Source organism: Aulonocara sp. 'chitande type north' Nkhata Bay, linkage group LG9 (genome assembly GCF_057382095.1).
Source record: "Aulonocara sp. 'chitande type north' Nkhata Bay isolate Kocher_YH1m ecotype deep benthic linkage group LG9, A_spYH_male_GT1.1, whole genome shotgun sequence".
Lineage (NCBI taxonomy): Eukaryota > Metazoa > Chordata > Actinopteri > Cichliformes > Cichlidae > Aulonocara > Aulonocara sp. 'chitande type north' Nkhata Bay.
This window is the reverse complement of record NC_141352.1, coordinates 3,121,498-3,147,620: the sequence shown is the minus strand read 5'-3', so window position 1 is coordinate 3,147,620 and position 26,123 is coordinate 3,121,498. Positions and strand designations below refer to the sequence as shown.

The window sequence follows — 26,123 nt, the reverse complement described above, 5'->3', positions numbered from 1 at the left end:
CAAAACAATTAGTGCAAACTGCAAAACCTAGTGGATAGCCTGCAAAAGCACGTCACATGCACAGAATTGATTATCCATACCTCAAAAGCAAGTATCCATGTCAATGAAACTGTCAGTGCCATCAAAATGAAAAGTCTTGACACCATCTTTATGAACAAGATAGTCAAATGGCATTGTCATGTTTCCACTATGACAGTTTATAATTTCAGTGTTTCCCATTGCAAAAACAATTGGTGACACCTGAAAATGCTGACGACAGCACTATGGCCTACCTGTACAGCCATCTGAAATGTGCAGTAAAGTCACTGTAGATGTTATGGGAGTCTTGGGAGTAACTGAGACACTGAATACGTACGTTTCACATTTCCATTGTGTAGAAATGTTTGTAATCCTACAGAATTGTGCAAAAGAAAAATATGCTACAGTCACTTGTGCACTGTAGAATACATGTAAACATAAAATCACCCATTTGGTAGAGCTGTGCACTAATGTGAACAATAAACAGCACATGTAACAGTACAGTAAATCATTCTGGCACATCCAGACATTCCTGTCTGTCTGGCCACATATTTTCATCTACATCACAACAGATGTTATCCCTCGCAATGCAGCGAGGAAAGTATCTCCTGGAGTGGCGAATCCATCCTCTGCAGGACCCTGCTGTGATGTCGTCACATGCTGCATCCATGGCTGCTAGCAGGGCCATTTGCTCATGTGGATTTCATTTGTCTTGAGTACTCTGTCAATTGTTGAAATTGAAACAGATTCAATATTGCCAAATACCGTGTAATTCTCTATGACAGCGCTTTGTATGTCTCTCAGCTTTATTGCATTGTTTGCAATGACCATTGCACAAATGGCTTCTTCTTGCTGTGGGGTAAGAAGGGGCCCTCTTCCGCCTCCGCGAGGTTGTCTTACAATCCTATGTGGTGCAGAGTGAACTTTTTGTGAAATTGCAAATACAGTACAGTAACATGTGATGTGTCTGAGATGGCACAGTACAGTACAGTGTATTACTGTTTGCATACTTGTTTTTCCTACGGAATGTTTGGATGATTGAACTGACAGTAGTTCTTCCAATATTGGGTTGCACCCTTCGACCAGCCTCCTCCATGGTGAGGCCGTGATTGACAACATGGTCCACAATTGTAGCCCTTATTTCATTGGGAATCCGCCTATATCTGCCTCTTCTCCCTCTTCCCCTTCCTCCCCGCATCCTCACCCCTCCTCCACAGTGCTGACCTTCCATTTTGTGTCACAGAAGTGTAGAAATGGTACACACTAGCTCCTGCGCAGTTTATATATGCTTGCCAATTGGGGATTCACAGGATTCATCCATAATTGACAGTGAACAAGTTGTTTGTCATTGGTTACAACTAAACTTTCACACGCCTCCTCATGAGTGACAGCTGTAATTCACCCGAGATCAATTGTTCAATTTCGGAGACATTTCCAGGAACAATGATACAGGAAGGTATAGGATTTGCTTGACAGATGGCCAATATTTGGCATGTGATAACTAGTTCAACAATTTTGTGTGTGATGACTCAAGCAATGGATGTATGACTATTAGTTTTATTGGGAACGACTATTCAGCATCCATAGGTATGATTACTTTTGACTGACATGACATAAGCAAATGGAAATGTCAGAAAGCAGCAGGGAAATGTATGGAAGCAACTGATTCATGTCCAAAATCATTTGCAGTTTGTTCAGAGAGAGGAGAAATTGCTACTATGATGTGCACAAATGACTGAGTGTTGTGGAGGTTGAACTAATAGTTATGAGAATTTCAATTCTGATCTGAGAAACGCACCAAAGCGACTGAGAAAAACTGTAATAGTTTCATTTAATTCTAGTTTTGTTTTGCGTATTTTGTTCAATGTTTCCTGATCTTGGTGGGACGCGTAGGCTTCTTCTAGTGATTTGATGTTTTTTTCTAATTCCTGAATATTTTTGTTTTCTTCTTTCTTTTTGTGTGATGAGAAAGAAATTATTTTACCTCTCATCACAGCTTTCCCTGCTTCCCATAGAACAGAAGCAGATATTCCGGGAGTGTCATTAAAGTCTAAATATGAAGTCCATTCCTTTTTAAAGTATTTAATAAAGTCTTCATCTTTAAGCAGTGATGTATTAAATCTCCAGTTTTTTCTTGGTGTAGTATTATTCTTGTGCATTAGTGTTAAAGATACAGGAGCATGATCGCTGACAGCTATAGGATGAATCTCAGTGTCTGAAATGTCGTTCAGCAGTGAGCTGCTGACCAGAAAATAATCCAGACGAGAGTAGGAGTGATGAACATGCGAGAGAAAAGTATATTCCTTACTGGTGGGGTGAAGAGAGCGCCATGCATCGCAAAGACCAAAGTCGCTCATATACTGTTTGATTATATTTGTGGATTGCCAATTACGCTGAGTTCCTGTTGTGTTGAGCCTATCCATGTCTTCATTTAGTCCAAGGTTGAGGTCACCGCCAAGAATGAGTGTGCATTCAAGGTGTTCAGAGAGTGCACTAAAAAATCCGTGGAAGAATGAGGGTTCATCAACATTTGGACCATATATACTTACAATACATAGTTTTTTGTTCAATATTGATAGTTTAATAATTAGAAATCTACCCTCTGGATCTATAACTGTATCGAGTACTGTAAAATTAACATTTTTATGTATTAAGATTGCTACTCCCCGTTGTCTAGAATTATAACAGGCTGCAAACACGTTAGGAAACTCAGGTGTTTTAAGTTCGTTTAAACCTGTGACAGGTCTGTGAGTTTCTTGTAATAAAACAACATCTGCCTGTAGTTTTTTAAGCTGGTTAAATATCTTTAACCTCTTTCCTCTGGTGCCAGCTCCATTTACATTCCATGTGACAAACCTCAGCATGCCCATAATTGTGTGTGTATTTCTAATGATGTACGCTGGGTGTTTCGTTTAGACGGGTGGAGAGAATGTGGAAACATCCCTTGTTTGTAAATAGAAAGAGAGAGAGGGAAAAAAAAAAGGTGTGGTGATTTGATTTTTAAAATCGGAATTCAACCAGAATTCATACATAAGACGCACCGGACTATAAGGCGCGCTGTAGATTTTATGTGCGCCTTATAGAGCGGAAAATATGGCATATGCCAAAACCTTTTTTCCAAACCTAGTGTACAAACGTTTCAAGTCAGTGAGTGAGGGTAAAACCATTAACTTAATTGAAATCGAAAGTTATTTGGAAATCCTGAACTGTAACTCTGTATGAATGAAACATGAAAGAGGAAGCTGCCTCGAGGCTCCTGAGGACGAGAGAATGTATACAGGAATGAAAAGCCAGAGATTTGAACCAGAGAAGAAAGAAAGGTCCAGGCAGGATGAGCGGTAATAGTTTACAGGACAAATGTGTGAAATGTGACTGGCCTGCTGGGGAAGAAGAAAAGGAAGTGGAAAGGTGGAGCAAGGATTGCTGGATAGTGGACAGGGACAAAAAGATGCAATTAGAAAAGACGAAAGATTTAACAGGTCAGCAGGAGGCCAGGAGGAAACCGGAACACTGAGTGTAGAAGAGTAGTGAAAGCTCAGTGGAGCACTGGGAGAAAACGAAGAGGTGAGAGGAGGTCAAAGAGCAGACTGTACTATTTTATTTATTATTTTGCTTTATTTCTTCACATTTGGTTTGCCTTACTCTTATTTATATGAGAATAATTTTGTTTTTACTTTATTGTTACTGTTTTGTCTGTATACAATGTTTCTACCAGAACAGTTGTCCTGTTGCAGTAATGATGGTTTCCGTTTAAAAGCTCCAACCCACTAGTACGACGTTCTCATGTACTAATGCAGTAATGAATGACTCGCACGTATTCATGGATCGGAACATCCGCATGTTCACAGTATAAACACACACCTGTTAGAACTTATAGGTATTACATTCTGGACAAAAATGACAAATAGTTCATGAAATAGAGGATTCTACGAAACAGCCACACTTCACTGCCTAATAGAGCCAGCTAGAGCAAAATATGTTACACAGCCATGGGAGGCAAACAATGTATAATATATTACCTGTTTCATATCGACTGCAGTGTTTTATTCAAATGCAGAAAAAAACACTGACAATTTAGCGGCAAGCAGTGCTTGCCTTGCTTGCCCAAAAGACAGACATAAATTAAAGTGAAAGCAATGTCTCTCCTGCATTTTGTAATAAACCTCCTCACCTGTTTGCATCTGTACTTTATATCAAAGTCATCTTGTGCCCACAACTTGTCTCTAGAAGAACGCTTGTCTTGTGTGGCTGTAGCTTAATAATCTGAGAGCTCCTTTTTCTGGTGAAGCATGTGCACTGTGGATGAATCTCTAGTCTTGCAAGACTGATGGCAAAATTAGCGCGCTAGACAAACTGCCACCGTCTCTGCTTTCACTCTGTGAGATTAGCTGTGATCTGTGATTTGCGAGGAAACGGAGCTGACCTTTAGCAAGCAGACGAGCTTCAGCGAGTTTTCATTTTAACTGCTTTGTTTTCTTTTACTGACTATTTTGTCCAACATGTGTGTTGTAGAGTAAATGGTGTGCAGTGTGAAAAACCTTTGAATGACTCCTTTAACATGTTAGTAGCAAATTAAGAGCCTGGTTAATGAATCTGAGCGTCAAAAGACATCAGCAACGGATTTACCGTCTTCGGCCTTGGACACTGTGGTGCTTTCCAGTGAATGAGTTGTAGCTAGAGACCTAGCTCTTGCACCAGTGTCGAACCACCACATGAAAAATAGGTCAGTTTATGTTTCCACTCTTATATGTGAATTCAAATCACAAGTGGTCCGAATGGGAGCGATCCAAGCGTAGCAGAAGGACTGGAACACAACAGGAGTTCACAAAGGGCCAGCCTCGCAGGAATAGTGGCCAGTTTTACATCGGGTATGCTTTTTGATCACACTTTGTATTTATATAAAAGTGATGCACGTAAGATCAAAGCATCGGTTGTCAAGCCAACCAACCTAATGCTGATCGTCGCAGGTGTCTGTGTGGCTACACTACACAGCTCCAAAAGTCAGGCCCCTGCTTTCAGCACTGCTGTTCACTGTGTGATTCTATTAGGCAGAGACACAGGCAGGCTGTTTTAATGCCTCTTTATACTGATTCATTCCTGCTCTCTTCCGGGCAGAATGCAGCCCAGACGATTGAATACATTACTGCAAGTAAAGCTACTTAGAAGTGCACCATAACTCCCGAGATTCCATCCTTGGAGTGCTTTTGTGGGAGACAGGGATGAGAGAGGAAAAGGATCTGTGTGTGTTTGGAGTGTTGTGCTTTCACATGACTCCATGTCACACGCCGCTCGTGTGTCGAAGCATTTGTGTCAGCGCCACGGGGAAATGTGACTGGAATCATAGCTTTGGATTATGTGTGCGTGAGCTTGCTACATGGGTTTCTGTGCACATATCTTTGCATTGCACTATTATAAACGTGTGTAATGGACACAGGCTGCCTGGGAGGGCGGCCTGGAAAGAATCATGAGAGCCGTTCTCATCATCTTCTGTGGTTTGGCTCTGTTACTGTGTATATGCTCGGGGTGTGTGTACATGTGTGCACGTTTGTTTCTTTACTTTCCTTCTTCTTTCCATACTTTCTCAGCCCTTCACACACATGCACACAAATGCCCTTTCTTCTTCCTCTTGTCTCTTCCCATGTTCTGTGTGTTCAATTATTCAGTGTCTGATCACCCCCTCTCTGTCTTCCTCTCCCGACACAGGTGCTGTCTCTGGGTGCAGATGTGTTGCCGGAGTACAAGCTGCAGGCTCCTCGCATCCACAAGTGGACGGTGTTGCACTACAGCCCCTTCAAGGCGGTGTGGGACTGGCTCATCCTGCTGCTGGTCATCTACACCGCCATCCTGACTCCCTACTCAGCCGCATTCCTCCTCAACGATCACGTGGGTTCTCATCTAAGGACAGAATCATTAAAGTGCACCTTGGTTTTTGTCTTAAAGTGATGTTCACATTAAAGATGACGTTAGCTTTAAATGATAAAGATCAGCGAATGTGCAAATGCTCAGGGTCCAGGCTTCAGACTCCACCAAACAGTTTCACTCGTCTTGCCTGTGTAGCAGCTGTAGCTGTACAGTAGCACAGAGGCTCCACCCACCTGGAGCCAAGGAAAAGTTTGCATAAAGGGAGGCGAAGTTAGCTGAAACAGCTGTCGATGAACTGAGGGGCTGCACAAAGTTCCAGTATGAGATGAATTAGGATTATTTTGCTCTAGTGGCCTGCTCTACAAAAACAAAAACATGGAGTTGGAACAAGTCCCTCTTTAATCAGCCTGCTGCCAGCTGAACTGAGCTCCAAATCACCGAACTTTGTCACTGTTTCATGTTTTGTCTGCATGCATATGTAAATGATCCTTCATCCTAATCCATTTGAAAGATGTGCTGAATGTATTTTTAACTTACAGTACACTATATTAGCCTCTCCTTACTTGTTTTCCTCTCCTCTCTTCTCGTAGGAAGACCTAGGCATGCAGGGTTGCATTTACTCCTGCTCTCCTCTCAATGTGGTGGACCTCATAGTGGACATCATGTTCATTATTGACATCCTCATCAACTTCAGGTCTGAACTGTAGCAGCACTCCTCATTACAGCAACAGTCACAGAAGAGCCTGTAGTCAGATTTGGTGCTGTTAAGTAGAAAAACTGTTTCTCATCTATGCACATTATTCTAAACAGAGCTGGTTGTAAAAGAAGAAAGTGCAATAACAACTATTAGTTACATAATGCTCTCTGTTTCTCTCAGGACAACATACGTAAACTCTAATGACGAAGTGGTGAGCCACCCGGTGCGCATAGCTGTCCACTATTTCAAAGGCTGGTTCCTCATCGACATGGTGGCTGCTATTCCCTTTGACCTGCTCATCTACCGCAATGGAGAGGAGGTATGTCACGACGGAGGCGGAGAGATAGCTGCCTGTTTGTACGCTGCAGTGAAGTTATGAGGCAGGGTGGGAGGAAGAGAACGAGACAAGTGGTAGTGAGATGGAGGGGAGGGGGGAATGTAGAAGAGACGAATGGTGCACTGACATCTTGTCTGCCATCTCTTTAATGCAATGAAGTGAAGATAACACGCAGAAAGATTAAAAACAAGGTGGAGGGAGGGGGAACAGGAAATAAGAAGAGAGGGAGAGGTGGATTCGTTTGGCTTCATAATTTAATTGTCTCCGTAGGGAAGTTGATTTGTAGTCAGCCATGAACAAAACATGTCTTAGATCAGCGCAGTGTGCACGAGACCCTAAAACTCATCTGAGCTCATCAAAATGATGTGTTTTTAATGACATCACTGCTTTCACGCTATAGTTACATCGAGCCCCAGCTCCCCCTCTCGCTCATAACTACCCGCTAGGACGACCGGCGCTCAGTTACCAAAGAGCGCGTTGTGTTTGTGCAGAGGTAAAGCTGGAGGATCCAACACACACATTACTGTTCCAGGGTCAGGGGATCACGCTGCGTGACAGACAAAACACACATGAAGCAGTCAGTCTGAGTCCGACCGTCATCGGTGGTGCCGTAGCTACGTGACCTAAATCTCCAAATGTGAACAAAAAGAAATCACCAGGCAACCACAAGGAGGCTTCTATGCTACTTTTCCTCAACCATCAATTTCACACCGAGGCTCAATCCTCGCGGACGGTACCAAACGACTCACGGACCGGTCCATGGCACGGGGGATTTCTTTTAACCAGCTGGTCAAAAACGTCGTACTTCCACTGTAAGAGCAAAGCTGAGAAAAGTTATGCTCACGACTGACTGATCTCTAGTTTGCACTGAACGTTCCAGATGCTTGATTCGCCGTTTAAAGCTGAGCTCTGATTCTTCCTGATTCTGTCTGTCGCTGTATCTCAGAGCCTCTGGTAAAAATCCAGGTCTCACTCACTCGTTGGGAGAAACAGAAAACTTTACACTAATGCAGCACAGCGCTTCTCATGCACAAAGCGAATGATGTGCCACTGTCAGTAACAAAAGGTTTGGTTTACAGCTCTACAGAAACATGCAGAGCAGTGTGTTTCCGTCTGGCTCAGTGGGTAATTAAGTTCTGTGGTTTAGTGGATGATTGAAGTGATGGTGGTGTTGGTTTGATATTCAAGGAAGTGGGAGGTGGGTGTCTGGAGAAAGAAGTGGGAGTTAAAGGAAGCAGTAAGTGAGTTGTGCTGTAGCCTGCCGAAGTCTCCCTGAGGATACTTCCCACACACCGAGGATATAAAACACTCAGGCTTAAGGTGATCGAATCGCTCCACACAAAAACTCCGCTGGAGGTAACTGTAAATATTGAGCAGCATTTTAAATAACAGAACTAATGAATAACAATTAAAGCAGCCTTCAAGATAAAATGAATGAAGGCGGGACTTCCCAACGTTCATGGGGAAAGCTTCACGTGGGCTCGCTCCACTGATGCTGCCCAGAAGAAGCCACTGAGCCAAGAAAGTGGAGACTTTCCTCAACAGACAACTGTTATTTACTGTTAGCACACACACACACACACACACACACAGAGGACCAGGCACTCAGCCAGCGCAGTAATCGTCCTGTTATTTATTTGTTGTGTGGACACGAAGGAGCCAGCTGGAGCAGAGAGAAGAGAGGCCCACAGAAATGAATGGAGTCAGGATTTTACCACCTCCTCAACACTGAATCACATCAGGAAAAGACCAGAGTTACATCACCTGTGTGTGTGTGTGTGTGTGTGCATGTGTGTGTGTGTGCATGTGTGTGCGTGTGTGTGTGTGTGTGCGTGTGTGCGTGTGTGCGTGTGCGTGTGTGTGTGTGTGTGCGTGTGTGCGTGTGCGTGTGTGTGTGCGCGTGTGTGCGTGCGTGTGTGTGTGCGTGTGCGTGCGTGTGTGTGCGTGTGTGTGTGTGTGTGCGTGTGTGCGTGTGTGCGTGTGCGTGTGTGTGTGTGTGTGTGTGTGTGTGTGTGTGTGTGTGTGCGTGTGTGCGTGTGTGTGTGTGTGTGTGCGTGTGTGCGTGTGCGTGTGTGTGTGCGCGTGTGTGCGTGCGTGTGTGTGTGCGTGTGCGTGCGTGCGCGTGTGTGTGTGCGTGCGTGCGTGTGCGTGTGTGTGTGTGCGTGTGTGCGTGTGTGTGTGTGACAGGATGACAGCAGGTGGGAGTGCTGTGAGGAGATATCAGAGCGACTTTGCTTTCTGCCATGTTTAACGATGCCTTATCTCCACTTTCCTCTGTCTCACCCACGCCCATCAGACCACCACTCTGATTGGTCTGCTGAAGACAGCTCGTCTCCTACGGTTGGTTCGTGTAGCCCGAAAACTGGATCGCTACTCAGAGTACGGTGCGGCTGTCCTCTTTCTTCTCATGTGCACCTTCGCCCTCATCGCTCACTGGCTGGCCTGCATCTGGTACAACGCCATAAACTGACGATTCACATTAGATTCAAACTGTGTGTGAGTGCAGAATCCATACAGCAGAGATACTTTTCTCCTCCTATTGATGACCCTGACGCAAAATTCATGCAAAATCTGAAGGAGCGACGGGCTGTGAGTATGGAACTGGTATTCTACGACTGATATAAAAGGCCTTGAAGTCATACAACAAAATATTTCTATTGTAAAAGTGCAGCGATCAAATTAGAGAGCAGCTGAGTAGATGTTTAGACGCGATTACTGATGGTGACGGCTTTTAAAAGCCAACAGAGCCTTTTCTCTGCTCTAACACACCTGCGTCTGCAGGATGCTACTGATTCCTCACATTGCACTGCTTTGATCTTGTTCTGCTTCTCCCCCATCTGCTCCACAGTTCGGTAGCTGTAGTGGGTTTTTGTTTTAGTCATAGCTGTGTCCTCAATGATCTGTCAGAGCTTGTCTTGCATAAAAAAATGCTGGTTGATTGAAAGGTGATGGCAGGAAGGCAACAGCGTGCTGACGAGCTGTGTAGCTGTATAAGATGCTGCTGCACCATCATGCTTCCTCCTCCAGACTAACCAACTGCACACACTTTGGGTGCATTTCTTCAGTTTGGCGTGGAATATAATGTTTGCTGTCACGGAAAATGAAATGAAACTTGCTCCAAGATGATATTTGGAGCGGTTCTATGCCCACGTGGTACGTTCCTGAGCAGATTTCTGTTGTGGATCTTCACTGCAGAGCTGGCTTTCAGTCCACACTTTCTCAGGAAGGAAGACAGTGTTTGCTAAGAGAGTACCTTCTCACTTTCAGCAGCAAACTGGCACCAGTGCAAGTAACAGCTGACTTTTGGATAATTAGCTTTTGCTTTGAATAACTTAAACTACAGTTGTGTGAGACAGAAAGCTTTGACTCTGTCCCATGTGCCTGTGCTGTCCCGTGTTCCCACAGTGAGCCCTCGTGGCTTTTGCCTGTCTGTTCCTGAACTGCGAGTTACTTTCCCCAGTTCTGTGATAATTGCTCAACTTTACATCTATTGCCCCTTCTGTTTGGATCCACACTCTGCACAGCTCATCTTAACTGTGAGGCCTGTGGAGTCTGAGATGCAGCTCGTGTTAACACACATGTGAGTGCTCCGAAACGACCGCAGTTATAAAGGCCGCTGCACTTTCTGATGATCCTTTAATCAGGTGCACCTGGCTCCTAATGAGCCCAAACAGCCGCATCAACCAACAACTCAGCATCTTCCAAAATGATCACTGGCAGCAGAGCAGGTGTCAGATTAGCAGCAACCACTGAGGGAACGTGCACTGCAATTGACTGCAATTGACTGCAATTTTGATCAGTTTTTCACATTAGAAGATGAATATTTATCAGTTGTACTCCAACCACAGCAGTCTCATTTTTCATCTCTGCTGTATGAAACTGATACAAACGTAAGGTGATTTTTATGATGCTGTATCGTGACATTTTTGTAATGCTGTTTATTTTTTACCAGGTATGCAATCGGTAGCGTAGAGCGGAACGGTTCGATCGGCTGGCTCCACACTCTGGGCGACCAGTTAGGGAAACACTTCAATGGTTCCATACCAGGTACTAATGATCACGTAATATAATAAACAAACTGGTGGCACATGAGTAATCTCAGTGTAAAATTAGTGCTGTTTCTTAAATTTGTAAACTCTGTAACATATCGCATTATTTCACTAGTTTAGTGTGTAAACACACAGCAGACCCAATGACTGCACAGTACCCCGCTGCAGCTTTGCAGCTCGCAGCCACACGCAGCGACAGTGGTGCGAGCACAGACTTTAAGCCGGCGAGGCGTGATTGCGGATGCCGCTCAGGTGCGTCCACCTCCTTTGCAGCGGCACTGCAGACCACGCCCACCACAGTCTGTTACTGTCACTGTCTTGGAGCAACTGAAACCCTCAGGGATTAATGAAGTATTCTGATGATCTTACCTGTAATGGGAGCTCAGTTCTGTGCAAATGACCGATAATAAGTCAACCCTCCGGTTACATTCTGCTAAATGAATATCATTGAGTATTAGTTTAGGTTATGTCAGCTTCCTGGACACTGTTGAGCTCCAGATGATTTGTAACCTCTCCACACCAGGTTCAGGACCTTCCATCAAAGACAAGTATGTGACAGCGCTGTACTTCACCTTCAGCAGTCTGACCAGCGTGGGATTCGGAAACGTGTCCCCCAACACCAACTCTGAGAAGATCTTCTCCATCTGCGTCATGCTCATCGGATGTAAGTCATGTACAAGCAGCTGTTTAAAGCCTTTAGACCAGAATAAAGGAAAGTTTGCAACAAATATGAACGCCACTAATAAAATGTAGTTCATTGTTATTAATCGGTAACAAACCTACAACAGCAGAAATAGCGTTCATAAGGGCAGTGTGTGTTACAACGTGTATTTCACCGACCTCAGAGACGGAGAAGCCCTCACCCTGCGTCACTATAGAGAAAGAAGTCTGCAGTGCTTCCTGAGTGCTTTAATGAAACCAAACCACAGAATAACAAGCAGAATGAGTCTAGTCTTCATAATTTACTCTTAATAACATTTGAATGTAACTAAATATGCAAACACTTGTATATACAACCCTACTGATTGTGTGTTTCCATGCAACAGCTGCAAATCCTGTTCAGGTTTGTATAACCAAAGTAAAGAAACACTCGTAGCAGTTAAAGAAGGCCACTTTGTTTCTTTTTTATTATTGCGGGCTGCCTTCCTCCTCCACACAGTTTAGCACTTCCTTGGCCTGACAATGACCCGAGACTTGTAAAATGTCCATTGTTTAAGGACAGTCTTCTGCAGGATGTGTGCGATGAAATCACAACGACCACTGCAAAATCTGAAGCCAGAGATGGGTCGCGTTCACTCTGACACACACACATGCAGACATTTGCATACACACTTCTTTACACACAGCGTTTTTCAGTGGTTGATGTAGACAGTGATGGGAGCTGACAGAGGTGGGGAGGTTAGCAGCATCCAACATGACAAACAGAACAAAGCAAAGACTCTCATGAAGGATACGATACAAACTCTCTGTCCTCTGCAGCCAAAGCCCTTTGAGATGAGTCAACTTCCTGCTGCAAGAGCGTGGTCAGGGGTCAAAGGAGGGGGCGGGGCATGTTTTGATTGGTTTTTGTTACTCTGAATACAAAGTCTGCAAATGATCTGAATGTGCTGCAGTCATCCGGCTCAGCGAATGACATTATACATAATGGTAGGTGGAGTAAGACTGGCTATGATTTGTGGGGCGCTCCTGCCAACAGCATCAGAACCGGACCACAGAACAGTTAAACAAGCTGGCATCATGTGGCCAGCCAGCTGTGTGAGGGCTGCACCTGGTACCAGGATGCACTATGGGAAGAAGGCGAGCTGGCAGAGGCTTTGGCAAAGTCTTGCTGGGAAACCCTGGGTTTGGGGGGATGTTTGGTCCTGTCATCCATGTGGATGTTACTTTGGCACCTACCTAACCATTGTTGCACGCCACATACACCCTTTCATGGAAACGGCATTCCCTGATGGCCGTGGCCTCTTTCAGCAGGATAATGCATCCTGTCACGAAGCAAAACTTTTTTAGAACAACAAGAAGAGCGACCCATGGAGGCCCCACCTCACAACTTCCAGGACTTCCAGAGAGCAAAGGAAACCCCGCACATCCAAACGGTCTCATCACTGTATGAACGCTGCTCTAGCTCCATACTGTCTGTTAATGTGTGTGTTTTTTCTCACTGCTCCCATTTCCAGCCCTCATGTACGCCAGTATCTTTGGGAATGTCTCAGCCATCATCCAGCGGCTGTACTCCGGGACGGCCCGCTACCACACCCAGATGCTGAGAGTCAGGGAGTTCATCCGCTTCCACCAGATCCCCAACCCACTCAGGCAGAGGTTGGAGGAGTACTTCCAGCATGCCTGGTCCTACACCAATGGCATCGACATGAACGCTGTGAGTACTGGTCCTCACACACCCAAACCCTGGGAGGGTACACTCTCTCGTGTGTGACTACACACAGCGTTTGAGCCTGCGTTGTACGCTAATGGGACGATTAGAAAGCGTTGTCTCAGCGCGCATGCTTGATACGGTCAGAGAAAATAAGAATGCTGCGTATACGCACGGGACACAAGCAGGGCTGCGAGCAAGCTTTGCAACATTCATGCATTCCTGTCAATTTGTTCACATGCATGAAGCCTAATCTGCACGTGTTCATCACGTCGTGCTGCCAGATGTATTTTACACATATTAAAGCGTGAGAGGAGAGATGTTCATTTTAATGTGTTTTATCAGCAGAGTAGGAGAATGCACTTTGAAACAAGCTGGAGCTTTGACACCCACGGGCACAGTGAGTCACATGCGAACACAAACGCAGCACTTCAAAGGTGCGCTGTGCATGCCCACCTCAGCCTGAACCTGCGAGTGTATTGGTTCACATGTTGCTCTGTCTGTAGCAGTGTCACCGGGGGTTTCTGACCTAAAGTGACACTGGGGGGAAACAGTGGTGCAGCCGTACAGGGACATCTGCGGATGCACGTCACCTGTAATGTTACTTTCTGCATGCTGTGTGTGGTTTAACCAAAAAAACTGTAGACGTTTAAAAGTCGCCTTTGCACTGTCTACAGATTGTAAGCTCATAAGTATATCTGCTCATAACTTCATCCAGCATCTAAATTAATTGTCAAACCTACCAGTCGGAGCCCAACCAGCAGCCCATCGTTGGCTGTGTAGTCGTGGACGAGCACAGAGGAGCTCTGTTTGGGTGCAAGTCCCAGTGCAAACATAACGCTCCATCAGTGCTGTTTCATTTCAGCGTAATGAGTAAGTCAGTGAAGTAGAGAGGAATCAGGTTTGCTCATCACCCTGCTCGGCCCCTTTCTTCTCCCCACGTCGTGTTACTCTCTCGAAGGCCCGGTGAAGTAGGCTCGATTTGAGCTTGTTTACTGTAGTCATTATTATGATTGTGTGGAGCAGACTTTGTCAGCCTGCCTCCACAGTTAATCAGCTGTGACCTCTTTCATTCACGAAGATGGGCGAGAATAACAACGCAGCTCTGATGTGAAGCTGAAAGCTGCAGGAGCGCTGAGATCAAAGTGGGAGGAAGGAGAAAGAAACGAGTCTGTTAACGTTAATCAGGGAGAAGCAGCTCTGTTTTGATGAAGTTGTTTCTTTTGCCGGTGGATAAACAGGTTTAGGGCGCAGTCGTTTTTCACACGGGGCCAGGTAGGTTTGGATAAATGAGATCCTCTTTTAGAAACGACATGTTGTATTTATTTGGTTTGTCTTTGTCTCATATGTAAACCTGCTCTGTTCATTCAACTGTGACAAACATACACGAAGCAAAATCTAAGAAATCAGAAAATAGCAAATGACTAAATCACTGAGCACCTCTCATGTTTTCAGTTTGGCTTCTTTTAGTTTGCTGCTTACATTATGAGAATTATTTGCAGCAAAGTCCATTTTTTATGTGACAGAGAGAATCGTATCCATGTTATTACCCCCTCGCCCTCTGTGGCAAGAGGATATAAATAAATGATAAAGAATAAGTACAAAGATATTCATGACGGCAGACCTGCCCTATGAAATCCTGCTTTAGTATCCTGTGTTCCTACTGTAGGCACAGCTGACACAGCAAGAATATGTTTGTTAATCACAGATGGGACACGATTTTTTACAATACTAATTAAGAAAGTTCCAAAAAAAAGATATGAGGCCTATGAAGCAGTCTTTTTTTGCTGGCTGCTGTTTAAAATCCATCCCTCCATCCACAGGGTGGGAGGGGCTCTTTAACATCCACAGGGCGGGAGGGGCTCTTTAACATCCACAGGGCGGGAGGGGCTCTTTAACATCCACAGGGCGGGAGGGGCTCTTTAACATCTAGATCAGATTCTGTAATAAAGCGAGCCCTTCCAACTGTGCAAAGGAGGAAAGAACAGTAATTTACTTATTGTGAAGCTTCAGATCTTTCCTTCCTCAGTCACTCTCTTTATTTGGTGGTACTCTGTTAATGCTCACCTACTGCATGCTCACCAATACTGAAAGAGACTTGCCAGCCACAGTTGTTTGTGTTTGCTCGTGGAGCTTCGACTTCCTTTAGCAAAACTTTTTAAATATTTATCCTCGTTCAATCAAAACTCATTGACTAGACTCTCACATGCCACAGCCACAAATTAAGTGTGGCTCTGCTCTTGTGTCATGAGAGGTAGCCCACTCATTTTTGAATAAACTGTCTGTCACTCCTCCAGCTCGGCCATGCCTCAGCTTCCAAGTTGCAGCCAAACAGTGTTAAATGGCCTCTTAGTTTACACTTTTTTCATGTGAAGGAGAATTTGTAAGGAGTCTGTCATGGTTACGTGGTCAAACAAATATGAATCTCTGTCTCTCTTCCACAGCATGTCTTTTATCCTGTCTTCCTTCTCTCATTCCAACCAATCACAGCAGATGGCCCCGCCCCTCCCTGAGCCTGGTTCTGCTGGAGGTTTCTTCCTGTTAAAAGGGAGTTTTTCCTTCCCACTGTCACCAAAGTGCTGCTCATAGGGGTTCATATGATTGTTGGATTTTTCTCCGTATGTATTATTGTAGGGTCTATCTGACAATATAAAGCGCTGTGAGACGACTGTTGTTGTGATTTGGTGCTGTATAGATAAAACTGAATTGAACTGAAATGACCTCAGGTAAAAATGATCCACAAACAGTGACGTAGTAGCTGTTAGACACAAAATAACACAGATGCTTAGCAACCTTGCTTTTATATAGGACTGTAGCATGAGCCAGTTGGCAGCCGGTTGAATCAAGTGTCCTGCTGCAAACAGACATGTGACAGATCAGTGAGGATTGATTGCAACATGTTGCCAATCTCTTGCAGTTGAGTTGGACTGCAATTGTTTGGATACCCAGGTTGGCAACTGGCTGTAGTTGCCAAAGGATGAGGCAGACAGAATAGAGAAGTGAGTGTTCTCAAAGATCACACCATTGCTCTGCAGTCATAAACACCAGTGCAGCAGTGCTTTGTGCTAAATGCTAACATATCCTAATTTAGCAAGTCTGCAGGCTAACACTTGTTAATTAGCACTAAATAAAAGCTACAGCTGAGCCTGATGGAAACGTTGTAACAGCTACCTGGGTATTGTCATGAATCGCTGTGTGGCAGGCAAGCAGGAGTGGTGGACCCAAAATGCAGAACTCAGACACGGAAGTGAAACTTAAGGCGCAGCTTTGTTGCTGGGAAAAACCTCGTACAAACTAAACTCACCAAAAGAAAACCAAAAGTCAGAACAGAGGAACCAAGGACTGAAACACTGGAAAGAAACACTAAACTGGAGCAGGAGACCAAACACTAGGAACATAGAAGCAGAACACACAGCTAGTTGAGGGTACAACGCGACACTGACACAGAGAAACACAGGGCTTAAATACACAGACGGCAGTAATCAAGGGATGAGAGACAGGAGGGGAACACACCTGGGAGAAATCACAGCTGACGAGACTGAGCACACTCACATATGACACAGACCTTCACAATAAAACAGGAAACTCAGACACATGGAACCAGACAAGACGTTGAACTAAACAGATTCACAAACAGATGGGGTGACACCATAGACAGAGACACAGACTCAAAGGCAGACCAAATATAACACACAGAACTCAAACAATAATAATCATCATCATCATAAACTAGAAAATGATAACTAAAAGCGCTGGGTCACCGACCCAGGACCATGACAGGTATAAACAGATCACAGCTGCTAATTATTATTATTAATCATAAAAATGATCACAAATGTATCCATGTCATTTTTCAGTGACTCAGTAGGAGCCATATACACGCAGCACCACCCACTTGTTGAATATTAAACATCTGCATGCTTTATAGATGCAAGAGAACTGAAGGTATCGTTTGTGTTGTGTTCCTGATGCTGTAATAGTTTCAGGTTGGTTTCCTCTCCGCACACTGAAACACTGAGTTTAGGCTCCAGGCTGCTGCTCTCTGCCTATTCTCAGGAGGTTAATGCTTATTGAAGGCAGCCTCAGAGAGCAAGTGGAGACGTACCTCCACTGCTGATGCAGATGATGTAATCTGCCTTTGTGTTTATATTCTCTGTTGTGCATAGATAAGGTATTTGGGGTCTTTGAGGACAGAGGCCTTTGTACTCTCTAACTATTGAATAGCCAAAGTTACACTTTTTCCTATATGGGAGTTGTTTTCAGTAAAAAAGAGGCCACAAACGATATCACAACAACAAACAGAGCCTTGAAACAGTTAAGAGGCTAAAGCTCCCTGAAATGTGATAAAAGATAGAAAGAGGTTACAAACAGGGCTGCTTAGCATACCTTTATTGGGAAATAAGAGAGAGTCAGATGAGGATGGGGAGAAATGGGCAGCGGGAGATAAAGAGGGAGCCCAGCGAAGGCTGAAATGAAGAGCGGAGCTTGAAATGGATGAAAGTGAGAGAAATGGTGAGGGAGAAAAGCAGTGTGGGTGTTCTAGGTGCAGTTCAGCTCTGTGAAGTCAGCCAGGGAGCTACAAGAGAAGCCCAGAGTCTGCTGCTCAGAAACAGCCTTCCACGCTCGCAGTGAGCTCATTAAAATTTCACCAATTCTTCATATTAATTACACTCTGTGGGCCTGCTGACTCTGTTCCGATATGCCCGCTGAAATATAGTTTGAAATCATTTGCACTGTAGTTCAAAAACAAGAGGAAAGAAAATCAATGCAGAGGCCCTTCCTCAATCAGTGCTGCTCACGCTCGTCTGATACGTGGAGGTTAAAAGTGGGAGGGATTGAGTTCATGCTGGGATGTCTCTGAGGCTTAGAACCAACTTCTGATAAATGCATAGATAGTTTAGTTTTGTCGTGTTCATTTGTGGAGTGGGTAATAACAGTAAAAGGCTAATGTCCCGTGAGTGTTTCCCACTAGGGATGAAGGTGATAAAGACAGTAAAGGCTCCTCTTTTTATTATTCCTTTCAAGGTTCCATAATCTGTGACATTTATGTGACATTTGCTTTATGTTCTGAACTTGACATATCATTCAGTCGCTGCTAATAGCGTCTATCATAACCTCGTGCTCGTCCTTCCTCCCACCTCTCTTCTTCTCTTGCCTTCTCCTTTCTTCCTCCTTCTACTTTACCTTCCTTTCGCTCTTTATTTTGCATCTTTTTATCGTCTACTTTCATTCACCTCTTCATTTTCCTCGTGTCTCCCTGCTTCTCCTCCCCAGGTGCTGAAAGGTTTCCCTGAGTGTCTCCAGGCTGATATCTGCCTCCATCTTAACCGGACGTTGCTGCAGAACTGCAAGGCTTTTAAAGGCTCCACGAAGGGCTGCCTCAGAGCGCTGGCCATGAAGTTCAAGACTACCCACGCACCCCCGGGTGATACGCTGGTCCACGCTGGCGATGTCCTGACCGCCCTCTACTTCATATCCAGGGGATCCATAGAGATACTGAGAGGAGACGTGGTGGTAGCCATCTTGGGTAATGAATGAGGATATTCATGCTTCACTGACATCTGTAGAGAGAGGCAGCGTGACAACAGCGATAGCACAATGTTTATTATGAGATCAGATCACACTCAAAAAAGCAGTGTTTCACATTTGCACGTGATGCAAGCCTAATTGTACACGTGATTAGGAAACGTGGATACATGGAATATCGAATATCGTCCATTCCAGCAGATCCCAAAGGTGCTCTGTTGGATTGAGATCTGGTGACTGTGGAGGTCATTTACAGCACAGTCACATCTTTGTGACGTGACACGTCACCCTGCTGGAAACAGTCATCAGTAGATGGGCACACTTTGGTGGTCAGCATCAACAGTAAATCAAGCCGACACTACTGCATGACCAGCAGCAGCCTGACCATTGATAGGCAGGACGGATCCATGTTTTCATGTTGTTCATGCCAAAGGGCGTCGCAGCAGAAATCAAGACTCATCAGACCAGGCTTCATTGTCCCAACCTTCAAATGTCCAATTTTGGGGAGCATGTAAAGAGTAAAGTGTGTCTTCAGTTTGCTCTTCTTAGTCGACAGGAGCGACACCCGGTGTGGTCTTCTGCTGCTGTAGCCCTTCTGCCCTCTTCTGCTTCATGTTGTGCTTTCAGAGATGCTCCTCCGACTCACCCAGACGACCTCCAATCGCTGGAAATGTTCTCTTTGTCTGTAAACCCTGGAATAGTGTGGGGAGAAATGGCAGCAGAAATACCGGCCCACCAACAACCATGTTGTCACCAATGTTCCCTCTAAGCTGGCACATCTCTGCACACAGAAAATCTAACCTGAATTGAAATTAAAATTAATACTTCAACAATCCTGTTCTGCAGTGTTAGTCAGTGACTGGCTGCTCCTGTATGGGATCAGAACGATGCCGCCTTATCCCACAGTCCAGCCAATGATGCGATTCACATTCGTATATACGAAGCTAATCAACATGGCTGACAGGCTATGACAGCGTCCTTATGTGCGACACCGGTGTTTTAGCAAAGCGGCTGATGTGGAGTGAAGCCACGTTAATGACAACGTGCACAACCATTGGAGACGTGAGCAGGACAGACGGAACAACTGACGGAAACAGTGTGGACTTTATACCAGTTTTTAAACTGTGTTGATCGGCCACGTAAAACCAGAGTTATGATAAAATATCTGCAATGTTTGTTTTTCTTCCTGAATACTGTCGTTGTTTATATTTACTGCAGGAAGAAACGGTAAAAACGGCGTTTTATAAGGAAAACGCTCGAAAGCCTGTGAGCAAAAACAAAACCAAAGAAACCCCACCCTTCGCATTGGTCGAAAAATGTACCATGTCGACCAATCAAAAAATGATATGGCAACATGGCATCTAGTTGTTAAGAGACGGGGGGAAGTTTTAGGAGTGACTGCGTGTTTGAGATGTGAGAGATTTGAGACGTTTAGCACAGATCTTGTGTAGTTAGTGTGTAGTTAGTGTGTAGTTAGTGTGTAGTCAGTGTGTAGTTAGTGTGTAGTCAGTGTGTAGTCAGTGTGTAGTTAGTGTGTAGTTAGTGTGTAGTCAGTGTGTAGTCAGTGTGTAGTCAGTGTGTAGTCAGTGTGTAGTTAGTGTGTAGTTAGTGTGTAGTTAGTGTGTAGTCAGTGTGTAGTTAGTGTGTAGTCAGTGTGTAGTCAGTGTGTAGTCAGTGTGTAGTTAGTGTGTAGTCAGTGTGTAGTGTAGTCAGTAGTGTTGTTGTGTGTCAGAACAATGAGGCGCCTGCTGAGTGTTACAGGTGTTACAGCAGTGACACATCTGCTGCTGTCAGGCCTGCAGGTATCAGGCTGTTGTTCTCCTTCATCTCATAGTGGACACAAATTATTTTTGGAGCGGCACAAATAATTTGTGTGGCATCAGATTTGATGCAGAACAGCTGATTGTTCTGTAAATAGTTTGAAATGTTTGTTTAAAAAACACCTTGGCTGCATTTTTAGGTAAACAGCTGCAAAAAACTTTGTTGTTTGCAAAACTCAGTAACTTTTTTGAAGAAGTAACTATATAATTAATTGCCCAACATTGGTCATTATTTACTGTATTTGCAGACAGAGTTACAGACTCTCTAACAGACCACAGACTCACAATACAAGTCAAAATTGGAGTTCAAGTTATTTTTACTGCCAATAGTGTTAACATGCTACAGGTCAATGACTAGTCTAACATAAATGCTGTAATTTGATTATTTTAATAAACATGTAACTTGGATGGATTGGATGCTGGTGTGACCACAGTGCACACGTCTGCTGTTGCTCACAGTGGTCCAAGGGGACGCTCAGGGAGTTTGTGTGTTCGCTCAGACACGTGAAACATTAGAGGGAACGTTGGTTGTCACGTGCTGATGCTCGGTTAAAACCTCAGCAAGTCGTCTTGATCACTGCTACCATGTGACTGTCAGATTAGATGTTTACGTTAATGAGCAGGCGAACAAGTGTACCTAACAAAATGGCTGGAGAGTGTATATGATGATGTGTCTCCTTGGTAACTGTGAGGTCACAGGTGACTGAAATAGATAAAACAAGAGTTTTAAATTTTAAATGTATAAAAACTGCAGTATTTACTGTGTTAGACAACACAGTGCACAGGAGTTTTTATCTGTTTCCTGAAGCTTGCCTAACACACAGCCACATGAGCATGAGCTGGTTCTGCCATCTACTGGTAACAGCAGCACTGGTGTCGTTAACATCTGATGCGCCTGCTCCACATACATGACACAAGCTGCAGCTCCCTGCAACAAGACACTGATCGATCTTTTTAAGTAACATGCATGTAGGCGTGGAGTGTGCAGGCACGCATCACACATCTTTATTTCTTACGCTATAAAAATAATCAGTTAACTTCATGCACTCATTTGTAAATAGATGCATTGAAACCAAATTAGAACAGATGTTTCCAGAGTCAGCTTTGGAAACAACAAACTTTATTTGCTATATTCACTGAGATTTAAAATATGATTTACACAGCTGACATTTAAGTTCAATAAAAGGTTTCTGTTCTTGCAGCTCCACCTGATGCATCACAATATTGTTGACTGCTTGTATAAGATCAACAATCAAATACGTGCTTTTCTATTCTTTTCTGCCTTCCCAGGGAAGAACGACATCTTTGGCGAGCCCATCAACCTGTATCACCGACCCGGTAAATCCAATGCTGATGTGAGGGCTCTAACATACTGCGACCTTCATAAGATTTTGAGAGAAGATGTTCTGGAGGTGCTGGACATGTATCCTGAGTTTGCAGATCACTTCTGGAACAACCTGGAAATCACCTTCAACCTCAGAGACGTGAGTTTCAAACTCCTCCCACAGCAGACGTCAGTAAAATCTCATAAGAGTGGCTCGGTTCATAATCGAAATACACAAATAATATCAGCGAGTCCAAAGTTTATTTTCAAAATTCTTTTTCTGTATTGACAACCAGCTGATGGGTTTTTGTGGTTGTGGGATGGAAGTTGGTGTGATCACAAAAAGACAACTATGACTGTGAAAGGGAACCTGCCCAAGTGTTTCTGCACGTTATTAATACCTAACATAAGTCCTACGTTTTTATTATTATCATTTTGTAAAACAAAAATGAGAAAATCCAACAAGATGTGCAGAACTTTGAGCTTCATTCACAGGAAGAAGCATTTGTTTTTCTGCCTTTACCGTCCACAGCAGACAACAGGAGCTGGCTATTTTGTTGTTATACGCATCAACCTGTCAGTGGATGGTTGAGCAGAGGTGTGGGTGCTGTAGGAGTATGAATGGTGGACTGGTGACCTGTTCAGGGTGTGAACACTATGACTGCTGGACATTATTGAACTGGACGAGCGGTTAAGAAAGGTTTGGGTAGCTGCTGCTGCTGATAGCAGGTGCAGCTACCTGATGCTGTCTGTTTCATTGTTGCTCGTGCACAGGCAGAGCCTGGGTGAAAACAGCTTTTACATCCCCGGGCTTGTTCTGATTGTGAGTGAAATAATTCTGCACAGTGTGTCTTTGCTTTGTCGACAAGCTGCTTTGAATTTGCAGCCACGTTTCTCCTTTTGTTGCCGTGAAAGCCGCAGCATTGGCACGCCCTCGGTGCCTGCTGAGAAAGGAAGTAGAGTACAGAACACACGCGTACACACACACTGCATATTGATGCAACTCAGGAAACAAGTCTATTAATAACACAGCATTTTTTCAAGACTCTGAGCTAATAAGCTTCAGTGTGGTGTTGTGTCTGGCTGCAGGTGTGATGGTATCTTTCTTCCATCCATCACCGATGTTGCAAAGAATCCAAGATGACTTATTTTCACTATTTTTACAAATCACATCCCACACTTCTCCTCAGAAGTTAAGTGATGAACGCTGTTTTATATTTCAGACTAACATGATCCCAGGTTCTCCCAGCAGCGACGACTCCAACTCCGGGGGGTTCAACAAATTAAGGAGGCGTAAACTATCATTCAGAAGACGCACAGAAAAAGGTAACCCGTCCTCCCTGGGTCTCATCAGTCAGCGTGTTTCACCGTTTCTCTGCTGAATGTTTACTCTGTGTATTATTCTTGGGCATCATTATTATTAGGAGCCAGTTTTCCTGTTTATGAACCCTGGTTACACAAAGCAGTTAGATAAACTACAGGCATGTTGTAAATGTATAAGCGCCAGGTCGTTTTCTCCTTCTAAATTCAGACAATTGTAGCTGACTCTAAAAATCTCATGTGCTTAATTAGATCATGACATTACCATGACTCCAGTAATACAGACAGAAATCTTGGAGCTACTTTTAACCAGGATGTGTCCTTTAACACACAGGACTGCTTTCTTTTATGTGCGCAATAGCTGTAAAATTAGAAACATGCTGTCTCAAAGTGACATTGAAAAGCTAGTTAATGCATTTATTACTTCAGTGCTGGAACATTCCTTATTGTCAGGCTGTTCTAAAAGCTCAAAAGCTGCAGTGACAGGACCAAAGAGGCCATCTTCTTCCCATACTGGCTCCTTTTCATTGGCTCCCTGTCAAAATCCTTCTTCTCACATAGAAATTTTGAATAACCATACATTAAAGACCCCATAGTGTACCACGTTATAATAACAGAGCTCTCAGACAGACGGCGATCTAGAGTTTCTAAAAGTAGAATGGGAGGCTTCAACTGTCCCGCTCCTCTGGAATCAGCTCCCAGTTTGGTTCCAGGAGCTTCCCTTACTAAACCTGTTATAGGTTTAGCTGCTGGTGGGCTTTCCACGATGACGAGTGTTTCTTCTCCGTTCAGTTCTTTTCGCTCCCCTGGTGTTACACAGCATTAACGTTTGTCTTCTCTCTCCCACAGTATCTGTTTCTTTCTGTCTCTCTTGTCCCACATCAATCGTGGCTGTCCCTGAGCCCGGCTCTGCCGCAGGTTTCTTCCTGTTAAAAGGGAGTTTTTCCTTCCCACTGTTACCAAGCGCTGCCCATAGAGCACAGTCTGATTGTTGGGTTTTCTCTCCACTGTGTAGGATCTTTACCTGATAATAAAAGTGCCTTGAGGTGACTGCTGTTGTGAATCGGCACTTTATAGATCAGATTGAATTATTTTATCTGCTTGAATGGTCAAAGAAATACTATATTAATCTTCTTACTTCTAATCCAGCTAGACTGACCATCTTCTCCTTTTTATCCATCTGTGCATCTGTCCAGATGATGCAGATGCTGGAGAAATAAAAAAGTCCCATAAGTCTGTGAGACGAAGACAGCGGGAGACGGCCCACAATCAAAAACAAGAGGAGGCGTCTAAGAGGCCATGGGGGGCACATCGAAGCTCAGTGTCCTCACATTCCAGTGGTGATGAGGTACGACTCCACACTGCCACTGTGACTGTTATACAGGACAGCACTGTAAAAACTGATGTGGATGTTTTGGTCCTGCTCCTCTTATAGGGGGAGGAGTCAGTAGTGACTGGTCTCGCCCCTCCGTCTGCAATGCAAGAGAATCCACACAAGCAAGTCCCGCCCTTTACCGAGAACACCGAGGGTGATGGAGACCCCAAGCCTGGGAACACCTGCAATGCCCTGTCAGGTATGGTACAACAGAAGACACACTCATCCTTTCCCACTGCTTTGCACACTCACATACGCACCCACTCCTCCCCTCTCCACCTTCATATAGGGGCATTCTCAGGTGTGTCCAACATCTTTAGTTTCTGGGGAGAGAGCCGGGGGAGTGGTCAGTACCAGGAGGTTCCCAGCTGCAGCCTTGCCTCCCCTCCACCCCTCAACACACCACTGCACAGCTTGAGCCGCCAGCAACGCAACCAGCTGGACACACGCCTGGACCTGCTGCAGAAACAGCTCAACAGGTACAACTAGCAGGGTTGTTTTTTTCTTTTTTAATGCCTCTACAGAGAGCTTCTCCTCTCGCTGCTGCAGCAGCCCTGTAGCCTTTGGCTCAACGAGGCTCTTTCTCAGGTCCAGTTGAGATCAAACGTTTGTACTCCTCTGTGCTGAGCTGTAGCTGCTGAGAAAGACTATATCTCCACGTTAGCCTCTGCTGATAAAGGTGTGCATGTGGGGGGGACTCTGCTCATATGTGAAAGTGTTGCCGAGTTTAAAATAGCAGCAGACTGGCTCCTAATTAGCCTGAGATAGGAGAAAGAGGATGAGATGCAAACTTCTGCACGCGTCCCGCACACATTTATCTACATCTGCAGTGTGACTATGCGCCAAGGCGCTTTTTTGCTGAAAAGATAAAAGAAAACTCCTGTGGGGAAAAAGAATTGCTTTACTTTTAACAGACTAACAGCAGGATGTTAAGAGAAACGCACCGTTAGCAAAACAAAGTTTCAAAAAGTGCATTCGATACGACTCGAATCAGCAGTCTGGTCCATTTATTTTTACTGCTAGCTTCCTTTCTTTTTGAAATTGACATTAATTATAGATCATCTCTTATACACTGTGAAGGTTAGAGAGTCGCATGTCAACGGACATCGGCGTGATCATGCAGCTGCTGCAGAGGCAGATGGCGCTGGTACCTCCAGCCTACAGCGCTGTTTCATCACCACCTCAGGTAATAACACACACAGCGTATGGGACTTGTGTCAAAGAATGAACCTCACCGTCGTGGTGGGTTACACTTCACGCTCGCTAACAAGATGATGTTTTCTTTTCAGGCCTCACCCTACCCAGGTCCCGGTCCAGGACCCGGTCCGGGAGATGGAGTGGTTTCTCCTGGTACACCTCTTGAGACAGAAACACTGGCCTCTCTGTCACAGGTGAAAAACGTGCTGGCAAATCTTACCCTGCTGATC

The 26,123-nt window shown here is 44.6% G+C and overlaps 1 protein-coding gene across 1 annotated transcript in view; it reads left to right on the top strand.

Annotated features, from left to right (window-relative positions):
* Nucleotides 1-26,123, top strand: part of kcnh2b (potassium voltage-gated channel, subfamily H (eag-related), member 2b) — a 271,728-nt gene that overhangs the window by 237,312 nt on the left and 8,293 nt on the right. The window contains exons 8-22 of the mRNA XM_086305360.1: nucleotides 5,722-5,901; nucleotides 6,471-6,574; nucleotides 6,758-6,896; nucleotides 9,211-9,365; nucleotides 10,867-10,961; nucleotides 11,487-11,627; nucleotides 13,138-13,337; nucleotides 18,606-18,858; nucleotides 21,968-22,161; nucleotides 23,225-23,327; nucleotides 24,518-24,669; nucleotides 24,757-24,895; nucleotides 24,986-25,175; nucleotides 25,777-25,882; nucleotides 25,986-26,087. Coding sequence (XP_086161486.1) covers nucleotides 5,722-5,901; nucleotides 6,471-6,574; nucleotides 6,758-6,896; nucleotides 9,211-9,365; nucleotides 10,867-10,961; nucleotides 11,487-11,627; nucleotides 13,138-13,337; nucleotides 18,606-18,858; nucleotides 21,968-22,161; nucleotides 23,225-23,327; nucleotides 24,518-24,669; nucleotides 24,757-24,895; nucleotides 24,986-25,175; nucleotides 25,777-25,882; nucleotides 25,986-26,087 — 2,253 coding nt within the window. The remainder of the gene's footprint in view (nucleotides 1-5,721; nucleotides 5,902-6,470; nucleotides 6,575-6,757; nucleotides 6,897-9,210; nucleotides 9,366-10,866; nucleotides 10,962-11,486; nucleotides 11,628-13,137; nucleotides 13,338-18,605; nucleotides 18,859-21,967; nucleotides 22,162-23,224; nucleotides 23,328-24,517; nucleotides 24,670-24,756; nucleotides 24,896-24,985; nucleotides 25,176-25,776; nucleotides 25,883-25,985; nucleotides 26,088-26,123) is intronic.